This window comes from Nematostella vectensis, chromosome 3 (genome assembly GCF_932526225.1).
Source record: "Nematostella vectensis chromosome 3, jaNemVect1.1, whole genome shotgun sequence".
NCBI lineage: Eukaryota > Metazoa > Cnidaria > Anthozoa > Actiniaria > Edwardsiidae > Nematostella > Nematostella vectensis.
Genome location: NC_064036.1, coordinates 15,546,559 through 15,562,736, shown reverse-complemented (window position 1 = coordinate 15,562,736; position 16,178 = coordinate 15,546,559). Strand labels below are relative to the sequence as shown.

At 36.9% G+C, this 16,178-nt stretch overlaps 2 protein-coding genes, 1 long non-coding RNA gene and 1 other non-coding gene across 7 annotated transcripts; 2 read left to right on the top strand and 2 right to left on the bottom strand.

Moving 5' to 3' along the window:
* Positions 1-85: 85 nt before the first annotated feature.
* On the top strand, positions 86-9,333 carry LOC5522131 (serine/threonine-protein kinase Nek5). 4 transcript variants are annotated; one of them, XM_032367424.2, is made up of 17 exons: positions 87-400; positions 908-985; positions 3,975-4,062; positions 4,647-4,697; positions 4,793-4,828; positions 4,922-4,980; positions 5,060-5,121; positions 5,211-5,338; positions 5,467-5,568; positions 5,720-5,799; positions 5,885-5,977; positions 6,283-6,491; positions 6,568-6,779; positions 7,070-7,118; positions 7,231-7,288; positions 7,528-7,608; positions 7,952-9,333. In XM_032367424.2, exons 1-17 carry the CDS (start codon positions 312-314, stop codon positions 8,076-8,078), a joined length of 1,602 nt encoding a protein of 533 aa, XP_032223315.2. In that variant the 5' UTR covers positions 87-311; the 3' UTR covers positions 8,079-9,333. The 4 variants fall into 4 exon arrangements, with proteins under 4 accessions (XP_048580495.1, XP_032223315.2, XP_001641894.3 ...); XM_001641844.3 differs by having other exon boundaries at positions 7,940-9,333; XM_048724537.1 differs by having other exon boundaries at positions 7,937-9,333.
* On the bottom strand, positions 8,497-8,620 carry LOC116604841. The gene has a single exon (XR_004291264.2). It is a non-coding gene; the product is annotated as a U5 spliceosomal RNA (small nuclear RNA).
* Positions 9,208-15,906, top strand: LOC5522134 (eukaryotic translation initiation factor 4E). Its single transcript, XM_001641845.3, has 8 exons — positions 9,208-9,360; positions 10,669-10,821; positions 11,542-11,558; positions 11,672-11,735; positions 12,412-12,525; positions 13,111-13,250; positions 13,643-13,697; positions 14,078-15,906. Exons 1-8 carry the CDS (start codon positions 9,304-9,306, stop codon positions 14,135-14,137), a joined length of 660 nt encoding a protein of 219 aa, XP_001641895.2. The 5' UTR covers positions 9,208-9,303; the 3' UTR covers positions 14,138-15,906.
* LOC125561151 lies at positions 14,877-16,166 on the bottom strand. Its single transcript, XR_007307160.1, has 2 exons — positions 15,636-16,166; positions 14,877-15,497 (listed from the first exon to the last, which is right to left on the bottom strand). It is a non-coding gene; the product is annotated as an uncharacterized LOC125561151 (long non-coding RNA).
* Between the last annotated feature and the right edge of the window lie 12 nt (positions 16,167-16,178).

Genomic DNA, 16,178 nt, shown 5'->3' with positions numbered 1-16,178 from the left:
TCAATTAAGTGTCGATTGGTTTATATAAATGCCTGAGTATAGATAAAACACAGGGAGCCCAAGGCTAGTCACGAAACCTCGCCAGATTGAAAATTACCCAGAAGACCCTGGGTAAGGTTGTTTTTAGCAGCAATCGGAACAACATCGATTTTATTGATTTATACACAATTATAGCTATGCATTCGCTGGCGTCCCTCTTGTATTCTTAAAAGCATGCTTGGGAGTCTGCATATCCACAAGATGTGACCTTGATACGCGTACGGCGTATCACGATAAAGTGAGCGTGGTTTGTTGTCTGGCATGTTGTTGGTATGGAGATGGAGAGATTTGAAGTTTTGCACACCTTAGGAGCTGGAGGCGGAGGAAAAGTTCTGCTCGCCAAGGAAAAGGATTCTGGGAGGTTAGTGACACCAATAAGAGATTATCCTCTTTATTATTTTCTTTGATTAATACTTACTGAATTATACTTAATGAACCTTTCTACCATCAATAAGTTACTGTATTCTGATTGGCTGACCTTCTTGTAGGCGAGGCTATGAGTTATAGCCCATCAGTATAAAAAAAGTGCCAAAAAAAATGGGTCTGTATAAATTGTTATACTAGGGTGGTTCCATAATGGCCTCTTAGCCCTCGTCTCATGGGCTATTGATTCAGATTCCATCCGGACTCGAATATGTAGTAATTATTACATAAAAACACAAAAAATTACTTGCATAGCATATACTACCAGGACTAGAAAATCTGGTTTTTGTTTTTGAGATTCTGTTTTTTATAGATTGACAAAAATATAGTCAGGCCGCCTGACTCAGGCGCAGATTGTTGTTTATATATTTTCTAAGGGGGAGGGGCGCTTATTTGAATCATTACGGTGTATTTCTATGTATCAGCTTTACTGTTTTACTTGCAGACAAGTGGCAATAAAAGAGATTATTTTGGACTCTAAAAGGAAAACCAGAACGAAGGAAGCTGTGCAACGAGAAGCAAAGTTAGTGGTTATGATTTATTTTCTTTTATTTTAAACAAACAGTAGCTATAGCACCTCTAGCCCCATGTTTCTCAACGTTTTTTAAACTTTGTTCCCCTATCCAGAAGAGTAGGGACAACTTTATCCATTCAGCAGCAGACAATGCACCGTTCATTTTTAATGAGATATGCGTCACCAAAGTTGTTAAAAATTACTGTGTCAGCAAAATCTAAAATAAAATATTTTCACGAAAATTCTGTTGAAAATTTCAAAAGAGTTGTCAGATTTTTGCTTAAAAACATTCCAGGTGCAATATATTACTAGTTATTAATTCTTAATTGAGCATGACACCTCATTTGATTATTGATCAAAAACATTGTGCAAAATTGTTTGAGACACCAAAAAGTACACTCTTACAAGTGCGCACATGAAAACAACCTGCTCGTGCATCAAAGCTTACGTGCTTGTGCATAAGACAAACAGAGGGGCAGGTTTCTTTTTATGTGCCATCTTATTTGCATTGTCATAAATAGCCACCATCACGCATTGTACAATATGTAGCAAAAATATTGGGAAAGTGTTTTCTTTTCAGAACTGCATAAGGTTTTTTTTCATCCGTTTGAAGATGTAACGAAACAAAGCACGCACATGCTTTCTTGTATGCGCAGAAGAGGATGCGCACCAACAATAAAGGGCACCAACTTTAAGATTACGGGGTGCTTTCAACTCACAGGATGCAGAAAAACCCAAAGTGCTGACGAAAAATGTTGATACACGCGTCAGATTAAATTTAATATGCTCATGTTATATATCATTGTAAAGCTTAAAAAAGGGAAATACGATAATTATTTATGTTTCTAGGTTAGATGCAATGCTTTATTTTTAACAGGTTTTAATCACACGCTTGTTTTCATTAAAAGTATGTATAAACTGTTCTCAGTCTGTGAATAGGTGGTCCAATACTTCATATTTAGAGAACTGCTTATTAAACAGAGATCAATTCTAAACTGGAAAAAAAAACCTATTAAGTGGAAACATCTTAGGGTCCTGACCCAGTACGCAGTTCTGCTCAAGGTTAAACCAATCAGCTATCGAGCTATGATTTGGGGTTTGCACGGCGCAGATCTGCGTGGTTTGAGCCAATCAGACGTTATAGGTCTCGGTCACATCAAGGAGGATTGGGATTGTTTTGGCGCGTTAAGAACAGTGTTCTCAAATACTGGAACATCCTTCGTGTATCTCCTCCTTAGAGTTAATCGATTAACTCCAATATAATGCCTTCCTTATTTTCGGAGTTTATGGTATTTCTTTAAATACCTTGTATCCCAGAAGAGTCCTTGCTTTAGTTTCCAATTTCAACTGGGAGCTTGAAGCCTTAATCGGCCACGACGGACTTGTTACTTTGCTTTCGATTATCTTTTGCTATCCCTTCCATGGACAAAGTCGTTGTAAATGCGCATGCAACCATACAAATATCCATCTTTGGTCGCTTAACAATAAACTCGGAATGATCAAGCCGGCTATAACGCGAGGCAACGTGAGTTGGAGTGCTTATCATTGCAAGTGGTCACAAGACACAAAGCGCAGTCCTGCGCTTGCATTAGCTGAAAATGATACAATTATTCACTTCCTGTCACAAAGGACTGCTCATGTATCAGCGAATCACGTATTTAGCGTGATGTCGGAACCCACGTGAACTGCTACCTAGCACAGAGCAGCAATGCCCTTGTCCCTACCACTTGGTTAATCTACTCGGCTTTGGTATTTTAACTCAAACATATTAATTAAAAATAAACGTGTCACTATATCCAGGGTACTTCTCAATTATCTGTTAAGTACTCGATTATTTTGCGAAATTTCGGGCTCGTTATAGAAGTAACGCAAAACGGCAAAACTTGTGATTTAAGTCAAAAAGTGCAGTCCTGCGCTCGCATTAGCCAATAATGATACAAGTATTCACTCCCTCTTGCGCAGGACTGCTCATGTATCAGCGAATCCCGTATTTAGCGTAATATCGGAACCCACATGAACTGCTACCTAGCGCAGAGCAGCTATGCCCTTGTACATGCCACTTGGTTAATCTACTCGGCTTAGTTTCATATTTTAAATCAAACATATTGATTAAAAATAAACATGTCACTATATAGTTATGAAAGTGATGCGAAAAGGAAAAACTTGTGAGTTAATTACGAGTTTCGTGCATGACTGCTCCGTTTTGTACTTATCTTTCAAGATTTTGTACTTCTCTGTTAGCAAAGCGGCCGTTATCTTATCAAATCAAAAATAAACTTAGAATGATCAAGCCAGGTGAAGCAACGCGAGTTGGAGTGCTTGTCATTATCTTTATAGTTAGGGGGGTGTTGGGGATTGAACTCCTTCCATAATTGCTGCTCTGCAATTATTTTATATCGTTTTTCTTGTAGCTTATTGACGCCTATTTATCTTTGATGGAGGAGCAAAAAAAGAAAATGGTAGAGTGTGTCAGTCTGTCGCCTTCTTGATCATTGTATGGTTGCATGCGAAACTATAATAATAAAAGAAGACCTGTGGAAATAATGTCGCTCCTTTTTAGCTTATTGTATTTAGTCAAAGGAAGGTGTTTTCGTTCAGACTTTCAAAGGTTTTGTTTTACCTTTTGTTCGAGAATTAACAAAGGCTGTTGACATGTAATAACCAGATATTTATGTCATACAGAGTAGTCTGGTTATTGTATGTCAACACCTCCTTGATGTGACCGAGATCTATAACGTTTGATTGGCTCAAACGGCGCAGATCTGCGCCGTGCAAACCCCAAATCATAGCTCGATAGCCGATTGGTTTAACCTTGAGCAGAACTGCGTACTGGGTCAGGACCCTAAGATGTTTCCACTTAATAGGTTTTTTTCCAGTTTAGAATTGATCTCTGTTATTACTGTTTTGTGATGTGTGAACAAGAACATAGTTCTATACAGTAGCTTTTGCCCTAGTATTACTTATTGATTGGATGTACTGTTTGTATTTTGTATTGCAGTATTCTAGGGCAACTAAAGCATCCTCATATAGTAACATTATTGGATTCTTTTGTTGACAAACATGAGGAGAAACTTTATATTGTTCAGGTAAATATTGTTCTATGATGTTCAGTACTGTATGATGTAATATGATGTGCATAATAATATAAAGTAATGATAAAGAAGGTAGGAAGTTGATATTACAAAATTATTGCAAAACAAATGTTTAGCAAGGAAAATATTTTTTTAGGTTAAATGATAGTAAACTACATAGCTTATTCATACTTATCTGCATGCCCCATTATTTTTATTAGTTGCAAAGGTTTGTCTAAAGAATTATATTGCACAAAAAGTTTTGCAATATGTTATTGTAACTCTCTAGACAAATATATAGAGGTTTTTTATGTAGAGTTTGTTTTTGAGTAAAATACTGTTTTTACCACGAGAAAAAACTTCAAGCCATCAAGTAATGTTCTTTTTAGTATATGGACAAACTGAATCCAAAATCGGAATAGGTGTGGAAGCTGTTTTGATTTGACCGGTGCATACCTCGAGGACATTTCAGTACATTACTTTTTCATATCTTCACTTGTGAAAATATGGAAAATACAATCTATTATCTATACAATCTACTATCTATATAATAAATAATTATTAATAATATAATGAATAATATTTGATTGATATTTTAGGATTACTGTGATGGAGGAACCTTACAAGATCAAATTGCCTTGGCCAAAAGGGTGAGACGTATTCCAATTTCGAAAAAAAGTCACACCTTCAATTTGAAATTGTTGCAGACATTTTCAGTTTCTCATTTTTATTTTTTTTTCCAAAGAACAACATCCCCCTTGAAGAGCCACAGATTATGCAGGTAGATTACACCCCTTCTATAGCTGTTTTTGTTGTTGTTGTTATTGTCAATGGTGTTATGCTTGTTCTTATAAATTGAAACAATTATTGACAGTGGTTTGTGCAAGTTTTAATGGCTGTCCATCACATTCATTCAAGAAAAATACTTCATAGGTACTGTTTTAATAACTTTTGTGCTTTTCATGTTGTCTAATCTTGCACTAATGTAAATTCATATTTTATCTTATTTCAGAGATCTTAAGTCTCAGAATATTTTCCTCACAAAGAAAGGCATGCATAGTGTTGTGAGATTAGGTAGGCGACTAAAAATTAAATAACAATTTCAATGAAATGCATCATTTGTGTGTTTTTGAATGACAAAGATTTGATAATATATCCTTTAGGTGATTTTGGCATTGCACGCATGATGGAGAACACCTTTGATATGGCACAAACATGCTGTGGTACACCATGTTACCTCAGCCCTGAGCTGTGCCAAGACATTCCTTATAGTTCTAAGGCTGATGTATGGGTATGTAAAATACTGAGGATTAAATACCAAAGAATCCCATAATAAATAATATATGAAAATATACCAGCTTAACATTAAAATAAATGTGTCTATACTTAAAGTGATTCCATCTTATATTTTTATTACAGGCACTTGGTTGTTTGCTTTTTGAAATGTGTGCACTTCGTTATGCATTTGATGCCACGAACATCATCAGTCTTTTCTATAAGATTGTTAAAGGGGAACCAGGGGTAAGATGAAAATGATTAACTCATTATTTCGATTTGGACACCTTTTTTAAAATAAAACAAATCAATGTTGCCTAATGATGATGAGAAGGTTATATTTTTATATATATATAGCTGAAGAATTTATTTTTTAACAATGGTTCTGTTGCCTTAGGACATTCCACCTCAATACTCCTCTCCAGTCAAAGAAGTCATCCAATTGATGCTTACAAAAAAACCTGAGGAAAGGCCCAGGTACTGTAATCGACATCCTAAATTTTTGGCAGTCTTATTTGATTTCTCTGGCTTTTGCACTAAGTTTGAATTCTGTTTGCTCTAGTGCTGGATTGATACTGAACCTGCCTTTTATACAGCAACACCTAAAAGAATTTATAGAAGAGAAAGAGAACTTACAGGAGGCACTGCATGCGAGGTTTGCCAAGACACAGGATTATTCCCACGGCAGGCACTTTAAGGGGGGAATTTAGGCTCTGAAACTCCAAAATCATTAAAACTAATTGCAACTTAAGTCATGGTTTTCCAACCACACTCAACATTCGATTGCGAAACAACATTGGAAGTTTTCCCTTCTAGGTAGTATAATTCATTCAAGGCTATGGGTCGCTGTTTAGTATATCAATTTGAATTTTTACCAAGCCAGATTTTAGGACAGGGTTACAGTAAAAGTGGGCACCATCTGTATGCCATCAGCGTACTTCATAGACTCTCCTCTTTTAGGCACCATCTGAAGGGGAGTGCACGTAACTCACCTGCTGTCTTAGACCGTCCAGTATCGGCAGGGGGTAATATGATATTAAAAACAGATGAGGTCTCTGGCAAGAAGAACAACAAACAACGTGCCAAAACTGCACTTGCCAAGGTGCACACACCAACTCTAGAACTGAAAAAGGAGGGCAAAGAAGTGAACGAGAAGAGTGAGAACAATGGTAAGAACGGCAGGATTCCTTGTGCTTTTTTCTTTTTCATTTCTTACGACGATCGTATGCCCCTCTTCTCTAATAGGTGATAATGCCAGCGATTACTCTGATGATTTTGATGAATCTGAGGAAGAGGTCTATTCGGATGAATTTGATGAGGACCTCGCTTTGAACGGCTCTCTTAAAACACCCATCCCTTCTTCAGACGCCACTAGCCCTTGGAATGGCGGAAGGGAGTCGGGCGATAACGAGGTGGAATACGCTGACGACTTTGAAGAGGACTCTGATGAAGAAGAGGTTAAAAGTGAAACGTTGATCAGTATCTTTATAATAATATAACATGTACAGAAGAGAAATCATTAAATTTGCGACGATTGAATTGAGTCAGACTAACTTCAAATTGTTTGATTCCCAAAAAGATCCATAGATCCTAACCCCCCCCCCCCCTTTCGATAGGGAGCCGCCTTAAAGTGGCCAAATACAATTTCTGTATGAAAAAGCGCTTCCCTCGATATTGTTTTTACCAAGTGTAGATTGGTTTTATTAAATTAATATTTTTTTAAATAACAGCTTTTCGTTTTTTTTAGGTCCTAGATGATCTTCTTGCAAACGCAAGAGCAGCGCAGGCTGCTGAGGGTATGAAATTTTTCCCATGATCCCGTCCTTTCTAGCTCTCTTTCTACTAAAGTACTGTTCTCTCTCCTCGCCTTTGCATTTAACGTGTGCACTTTTTCTTTGACCCAAACAGAGGAAGAGATCGTCGAAGATGACGACCAGTCAGTGTCATGTAAACAGATCTTGAGAAGGTTTGCCTAACAACTTGGCGGAAGGGTTATCATGTTTGGGAGATTTCTAAGTGGTCGTAGTGGTCGAGATAGAGCAAATAGACCGAAATTTTAATTTTAAATGTTTGGATGATTGAAAGCCTCCTGCACCGTCTTGCTAACATCGCATTTTAAAATAGAGGTTGCCCCCATTTCAAACATAATCTCACTTGCGTCTACACGTCCTACACATCTCAAATCTCTACTTTTCTTTTTCAAAGCCATGTCATGGATGCTTTGGGAAAGAAGGTATTCGAGGAAGTGTGCGAGCGTGCTCGAAATGAAGACGATCAAACAGCTAGGTGAGTTTAACAGCCTTGGGGACATCTCCCGGGTGGGTTCTTCAGCCTAAAAGGGATGATTGTCGGGAAAATCGAAAAATACCCCTTAAAAATACCTTCAAACCAAAAGTTATTACCCTAAAAAGTACCCCAGAAGCCATAAAAAATACCAATTTTAAGAGAAAAGCCTATTATTTTCCTGGATTCCCCCTAAAAAATACCTGATGCCCGATTTTGACCCCTAAAATAGACGACGCGCATCCCCATCAGGTCGACATGGGAAGAACCCCCCCCCCCCCCCCCCCCCCCGGCGACACCTTTTTTCACTGTTAGAATTTCAATTTGATAGTAGATTTTGGTTCAGGCCTGATATGGTGGAATTCGAGCGAATAACGGGATCAGAACTGATGGAGACGTGCTACCTTGTAAATGAGCTCTTCATAGATGGACAACCGGATGGACAGTCTGAAGCATCTGGACAAGGAAGTTAATAACACTCGACAGAAAAGGGAACTGTTTACCGCCCCCTGCTCATCAAATAAACAGAGAGAGTTATAGACGGTCAATGGGACCGGGAAACAAATACCGCAAAGACATGATCAAGCAGCCAGGCAAGGGGATCTGATGCAACTGGACGGAGAAATTAACGATGCTGGACGTGTGAACTGAACCAAGTGAAAACTCGACATCCCGTCGAAAACTTGTCATCTAGTTTGGTGAATCTTCGCATTTTGAAGCAGGCATTCAGGTTTCTGATAGTCATTTCTTACCCAAAAAAAGCGTGGTATAGCTATACGATTTGTACATAAAATTTAAAGCATTGTAAATAAAACTTTTTTGTCTTTAATAAACTCGTCAAGGTTATTAATTATCGAGGATTATTCGAACTCAAAGCTTGTTAGATAGTGTTGCCCCGCCGAAAGGCAGGGCATTTAAAAAATTAGTCTATAGACTCATAATGTTGTTCTCCTCCACGGATATCTTTAGTAAAAGGCGAAAGATATATACGTTCATTGAAGGAAAACCAGAGTAATGAGTCAGGGTCTGGGAAGGGAGCTGACTGATAAAGTCGATCTGATCCGTGTGGGAGAGTTCAGACATGCGCAGTAAGTAATTCAAAGCTGCCAAAGACATCCATCGGTTGTTCGCATATAGGTAGAGCCACCAAAGGAGAAGGTTAGCAGTTAAGTCACATAGGAAAAACCGATAATAGTTCAAGTTATGCTCCCATAAGCGGGAGGTTCATTTATGCCCATGTATTATCAAGTTATCGGTTTAGACTGTATCTTTGATTCTAGTTAGTAACCATTTGAAATCCTTAAGTCTCTAGTGTCTGATGCTATAGGGATGATTATGATGAAGTAAAATCTAAACAATTTCCGATGGATTGTTTGAGGATATTTTGTCGTTAAGTGCACGCATGCGCAGATGATGCACGCTGAGACCCGTTATTTGCTCCTTTTATTTCTTCTCTCGCCACCACCAAAAACAGGAAAAAAACTTTTGACGTCATAGCATCTTTTGTAAATCAGTTTTGTTGTTGTTTCGTTGTTATCCGTAATTTACTAAAAAAAACGCCGTGGTCGATGGCCTGGTTACAAATGTTCCAGGAAAGGCACTTGACTCGTAATGCGCATGCTCCATGCTAGCGACCACGTGACGAGCCGGTACTGAGTGTTTTTAGAGCATTTGTAACACGAGTTTAGCAGTAATACTATGGCTTCTGGAGACGAAACGGCGACCAAAGAAAAGAAAGAAACGACAACAGAGGATGTGAGTATTTTGGCTAGTAATCAGAGATAGTCTTGACCGGAAATTTAACGGGGAATTGTTTGGTTTTGTTCGCGAAATCCGTTCCTCTTGTGGCAAGCCCGTGTGCCTGCAATCTCAGCCAAGTTTATTCACGTAACTATTGATAATCTACATATTTGTACTTATTTTCAATGAATGTACAATATTTTCATCGGAAATTCTTTAGAATAAATACCTGTTAAAATGTGATAGACACATATAAAGCCTAATACGTTGCCGTTGTGATAATTTTTCGATCAAAGTCTTGGTATTTCTGCTTAGCCCTTGAGTCTGGGCCGTTCCTGATCGACCTTTGCTTTCATTCTCGTGGTCGTGGTTTGGTGTTTTACACGATAAAACTCTACACATTTCAATTATCACACGCAGTATACCCTCACAAGGTGGTTTTGCCTTCGAAGTATTTAAGATTCCGATTGAATTAGGTGACTCGTGCAAGCTATGATGAAATTTGTGCGTGAGATGATTGTGAGGAGAGCTACCACGACGCTGATATATATAAAAAAAACGATTTAAAGAAAAAGAAATCACAAAACAAGTACTATGGCCTGGGCCTTATATATGCTTCTATTAAAGTACGTCGATTAAAGTATTATATGAAATTTTTTGTATGCTAGCATGTACTGTGTTGGTGTTGTGGGTAGGATGACGCCGCTGTAGTAAAAAAATACAAGTGTGGCCACATTATATTGTGGGCATGACATTTTATAATATTGACCATAAAATAAACATCCAAAAAACGTTGAAAAAGAAACTTAGTATTATAAGTAAATTCTGACTTCTCAAAAGTAGTTGTTTATGATGATTAGGTTTTATATTTTTGATACATAAACTAAGCTTTGCCTGTCAATTCAAATATGTAAAAATGTTATATAAATGGTAGAGGTTCCCTGTTATCATGAAGTACATGGCCTTAACCAAACATGTCTAAAAGGGGTCTATATTTCCTCTTTGAAACTCCAGTTTTTTTCTCCTTACCATTTTCTTAGAGAGATAAATAAACCCAATATTGGAATGGTTTGTTTTACACCTCTGTGTTGGGCAAAAGGGATGGGTATAAGATGAGCCTCTAGCGCTGACAAAGGCAAATGCTCCAAACAACAGTGTAAACTACTCTGTCTTCCTAGAAGCTTAAAAAAATACTGTATCAACCTTGTGTTGATGTTTTTTCTTTGATTTCAACATTCTTAAGTAGATTGTTTAGTTATTCTACAGCATGTTTGTCATTTTTCTAGTCACCCTAGTAATAATGCCAGTTTTTCTTTATTCCAGAAGAAAGAAGAAGACAGTGAAGAAAATGCTGTAGCAGTTTCTAAAAAGTATATGAAGCATCCACTTCAGAATCGATGGGTCTTATGGTTCTTCAAGAATGACAAGTCCAAATCATGGGCAGCTAATTTAAGGAACATTACCTCTTTTGATACTGTATCCTTGAAAAGATAATATGATTATAATGGTAGATGTACATATTGCTTTTGAAGTTATTTGTTTATTTTTATTTCAATATAAACAAGCTAACTTAGATCCTCAAGGGAATTGCAAAGCAGTTTGAATTACCAGGAAGTCCCATTAGAAATTACTGAAAATTAGTCTTTAAAGAGCTTGACACTGTGCGAGTTAACAGGAAGTTCAAATTAATTGAGTTTGAGTTATCAGGGTTACACTTTGTATACCCCTACAGTGTTTCAAATAAGGTTGCACTCTGAGTATCCATGTGTGGTAGCTCACAGTGTTTCAATAATTTCCAAATAAATAATCAAGTGTACATTAAAACAAATATAGAATTTCCACACTGCAGCAACCTTGTTTGAAAGTTGGTAGAAGGCTGCTACATTTGATAGTTCAGATAGAAGATACATCCTTTAGTTTTAATAGGTTTCATTATCCAAATATTTTTTGCATTAATATTGTGTGTTTAGGCTCTCTGTCACTTATCTTTTGTCTAAGCGTTCAAGCTTTAGATATACTTTAGTATCTTATGCTGATTTCTCAATTGGTCTGTGTCAAATGATCTAATCTGACATTGCTGGATGGGAGCCATATTAACCCCTCTTTGTGGGTTATTTTTAAGGCTATTTTATCAAGTTTTCTGTTCATTTAAGCCAATATTAAGTTTCCTTTACTGATTTCTACTTTAAAATAAAGGTGGAGGACTTCTGGGGGTAAGTTGACATTTAATTTTTTTACCATTTTTCTTTTTAAGTAGATGTGTGTGAATGTGTATATTGTGTATTGCATGTTTATTGTGTTTATTGTGATTGTTGATTTTTCACAGAATATATAACCATATACAACAAGCAAGCAGATTACAGCCAGGCTGTGACTATTCATTATTCAAGGTTAGAAGTGTAATATTAATCCTTTTGTCTCGTAAACACTAGGTCTTGGCAGCTTTCAGGTGATTAATTCTGACTAACACTCAAGCCTACGACACACTAGGCGATTTTGTCTGTATGAGCAAATTCAATTGCTGGTGATCATCAGTGAATTTTATCGTCAGTATCAGATGAATCAGAGGTTTACATAGAATTTGCCATCACCGCAAAGACAGACCTGGCGATTTTCAGCAGGCGATTTAAATTCCCTCATACTATTGTACAAAATCACCTACATTAGTGTGTTGTAGGCCTAAATTGTAAGTTGTTCTATTTCATAAGGGGAGAGAAAGTACAGATATAGAGAATAAAGTTTGACCAATTAAAAAAGATAAGATAAAAATGATGAATGAGTTCTTGACAAAGTGCACATCGACTTTGAGTAGAATAAGAGATATATTCCTGTTTGCTTGAAGCAGTTGTTGAACTCTGGTTTTGTAAATGTCACTTGAATAAGAGATATTTCCTGTGTACTTGAAACAGTTGCAGTATTCACCTCTGGTTTTGTGAATGTCACCAAGCACAGTAATCCCCATTTGTGGATATTTGATATAATTGTGCATGTATGAAAATTTAAAAGGCATTTGGGATTGGCACTGATCACATAACATTTTTGCTAATAGAAATCTTTCATTTCTAGGACGGAATTGAACCTATGTGGGAAGACAAGAGAAATAAGGATGGTGGACGCTGGCTTATAAACACAAATAAGAATCAGAGACAGAGTGATCTTGATAGATTCTGGCTAGAGACGGTAAGTGCTTGAACCCTCTGTAATGAGAATCGGAGACAGTGACCTTGATAGATTCTGGCTAGAGATGGTAAGTGCTTTAACCCTCTGGAATGTTTGATAGTTTTTGGCTGATAGGTGAATTTTTAAACCGGCATCACACCAGATTATTTCCAGTTCAAAAAGCAGTGTGTCTATTGGAAGTTTCTTCAAGGACGTGGCTGATAATCAGACTGATGTGACTGGTTGCCAGTAAACTGGTGTGATCACCGCTTTTAACGTAGTTTAATATTTACAGTTATCCCTTAACCCCTCAGGCTCTGAGTGAATAGAGCATGAGGCCAAAGGCCTTATTTTAGTCAAATCACGAAAAGAAGGTCAATTTTTATGGCCAAAAACCATATCTGGTTAGACATTTCTTATTTTTCTACTTTCAAATTCAGAACTTTTTTGCTTTAATTTGTATGACTTGCTAGTTAAAATGTCAACCAATCAAAATGCAGCATTGACGACAGACCAATATTTTGATTTGACTATTTTAAAATAAGAAATAAAAGCAAACTTTGTTATCTCTATATCTTTCACTCAGCTCCCGGTTTTTTTTTGCAGCTGCTGTGCCTTATAGGAGAAGCCTTTGGTGAATACTCTGAGGGTGTTTGTGGTGCTGTTGTCCAAATTCGTAACAAGGGTGACAAGATTGCTGTATGGACAGGGAATGCTACTGATGAAGAGGGAACAAGAAGGATAGGGTGGGTTATTAGGGACCTTGGATTTGCAAGCGCGTCATTCTCAGCGTTCCAACTATGCTGCGTCTGTGGCGTTCTACATTTTCGCATGCTTAAGGTCCCTATTATTAAACTATGCATTGAACTTACTTGCCATTTAAGATTCTCTGACAGCTGCTTTTTTGTTATTTTTTAGCAAAATGCCAAATACGAGTAGGGATTCTTTTTATTGCAATATTTTCTATTGAATTAAGTAAATGAAAGGTAAAACTTTGTTTTTGCCTAGGCATTTTTAGTAAATGGAATAGAAATATGTTTTTGCATAGTTATTTTGCCATTATCTTCACATGGATAAATAAAATGTGTGACAAATGTGTTACTGTCAAGAAATATAAAAAGGTAATATCTCATTTCAGGCAAGTTTTCAAGGAAAGGTTAGGACTTCCACCAAAAATGTTCATAGGATATCAGGTAAGAGGGCTTCAGAAATCAACAGCTGTGTTCAGTCAATCTCTGCCTGTACCCTCCGTGTGTGCTTTTTTGTGTGACTGGGCATATTTCATGTATCATTTAATGCAAAACGCTACAAGATGATACAATTGATACATTTACATTTCTAAAATTTTGAAATATTAAAACTAAGAATAATCTACCAAAAAGTGTCAAAAAATTAAAGCAATGAAACTATATCAATTTGGTTATTGATGTTGCTCAAGCCTTTTTTGTGTAATATAATATGTCATGTTCAGTATGGCTTGTTGTACATCTATAGTTGTTTGCCAGGAGCCATGGCTTGTTGTACTTCTAAAGTTGTTGTTTTTTAAGTGTGTCACTTATGTATTGTTTGCCAGGCTCACCAAGACACAATGACCAAGACAGGATCCACCACAAAGTCCCTATTCTCAGTATGATGAACCCTATCAACAAAGCTTCAATATTTTATGAAGACTAGGAGGTATTATATTTAATGCTACGTCCAATAAGCCAAGCTCTTACTCTACCCAGCCAAAGATCTTTCATATTGCCATCTAGGAGTTTTTATCATCAGCATGTGCTTCATTCTTGATCTTATTAAAAATGATCTTAGCACACTAGTGTATAATAAAAAAAGTTTAATTTATGGGGAATTTTTTAGTTTAATCAAGATGCACAGTTTTTCCTGGAATTACCCTATGAGCTTTCAAAAGATAACAATGTGATGATAAGCCAAAGATGAAAAACTCTAAATATGCAATTCTTGACTTTATGGAATATCTCCCACTGGGTTGAAGTGAGGTGGATGAAAGGAAGATAAGTTGTGTGTGAGGCTAGGCAGTTGTTGTTGCTAGCAAGTGAGTGACAGAAACTCTTAATTCTTGAAGAACTGTCATCAATGCATCATGGATGTGTTATTCTTTATAAACATGTTTGTGTGTATGTAGTACTGATAAGTGTCAAATGTGCTTTGTAAGGTGACATGATTGTGGCAGCTTAAAGGCTGACCGTTTAATTCTTAATTTAACTAAAAAAATCTTGGTCAACACCCCCCCTTCCTTCGAAAATTATATGGTCAACCCCTAAAGGGTGTTGTCTGATACTAGACCCTCATCTTGCTTTGGCCTCTAAGCCCCTTAACTTGGCATGGCCAATATATACACCAGTAAGTAATTATTATGATGAGTGTCTTTTATTAGATAAACCATGAAGACAATGAATAACAGCGCCTTTATCAAGTAGCTAATAACTTAGCCCACTATGGTTATTTTATAACCTACTTTATAAAAGCTGTATAAGGGCATGTCTTACCGTTCTTGATCGATGTTTTATGATATTAATGGTGTATGCTGTACTAGATATGAACCTGGCAAGGATTCTAAGAATATATTTTTGTCGGCAAAATTCAAAACTATTTTAAGGCTACTAAAGAAGTTACAAGATGAGTACCATATATTGAAGCTTCCCTTTTATTTAGCTCTGTTGGGTGTTATTAGATATAATGTTGATTGTTGTGAAAGGATTTAACGCAGAGATTAAATTTTTTTCTTTGACGATGTCTGAGCAGGTATAGGAACCTAGAGACCACCCTTTATTTTTTACGTAAGTTGTTTGGGAATGGAATTTTTTCATAGTTAGCTTAATAAGACGGTGCCATTCGTATTGTGCAAACGCGTGGCCCGCAGTTCCACCATCGAATAAGTGTTCTTCTAACTTTTCCTGGAAAATTCACGTTTTTCTTGGAATAAATTAACAGTTATTTTGGAAGAACTTCAGTATGAAGGGTGTGAAGACGACCTGTTTCAATTAGGCTCAGTTCAAACGTCGTATTATCCATGAGCCGTATTCAATGCAAATGTTTGCAAATGAATCAAGTAGATTGTTTCACCTTTATTTGCAACATTTGCATTGAATACGGCTCATGGATAATACGACGTTTGAACTCAGCCTTAGGTTCGTTAACAACTATAGAGTATATACATTACATTAATCGTATGCTTTCGCGTTAATATGTGTATTGTCTTATTTGTGATTCCTATTGTTTGTGATTGCTTGCTAATGCATTAGGTAAAGTAGCGCAAGAAAATAGTATTTTTGTGCACTTTTGAGTCTACCATTTAAAATTTAAACGTAGTTCATGTGAATCAATGTGTTACACTTTGTAAGCGAAACTCTTATTTCACCAATAAAATAAACAGATATCGTATTTGTTGAAATTGGTATCCTTGTTGTGGACCCGCGCGAGGATACCTTTTCACAAGACAGTTGTCAGTTATTCACAATAGACCTTGATTCGCGAAGACCGTAACAACTGTAAGAAAACTAATCCAAGCAAGGAACTCCACAGTCGTCGGAAAAACACTGTATCGCTGGACTAACTTCAATATTAGGTATTCTCCTACCGCCTGTGGTCGTTCTAGCGAGAACGATATTGAACTTAACGAAATTTACCCCTCTACCCCCCCCCCCCCCAAAAAA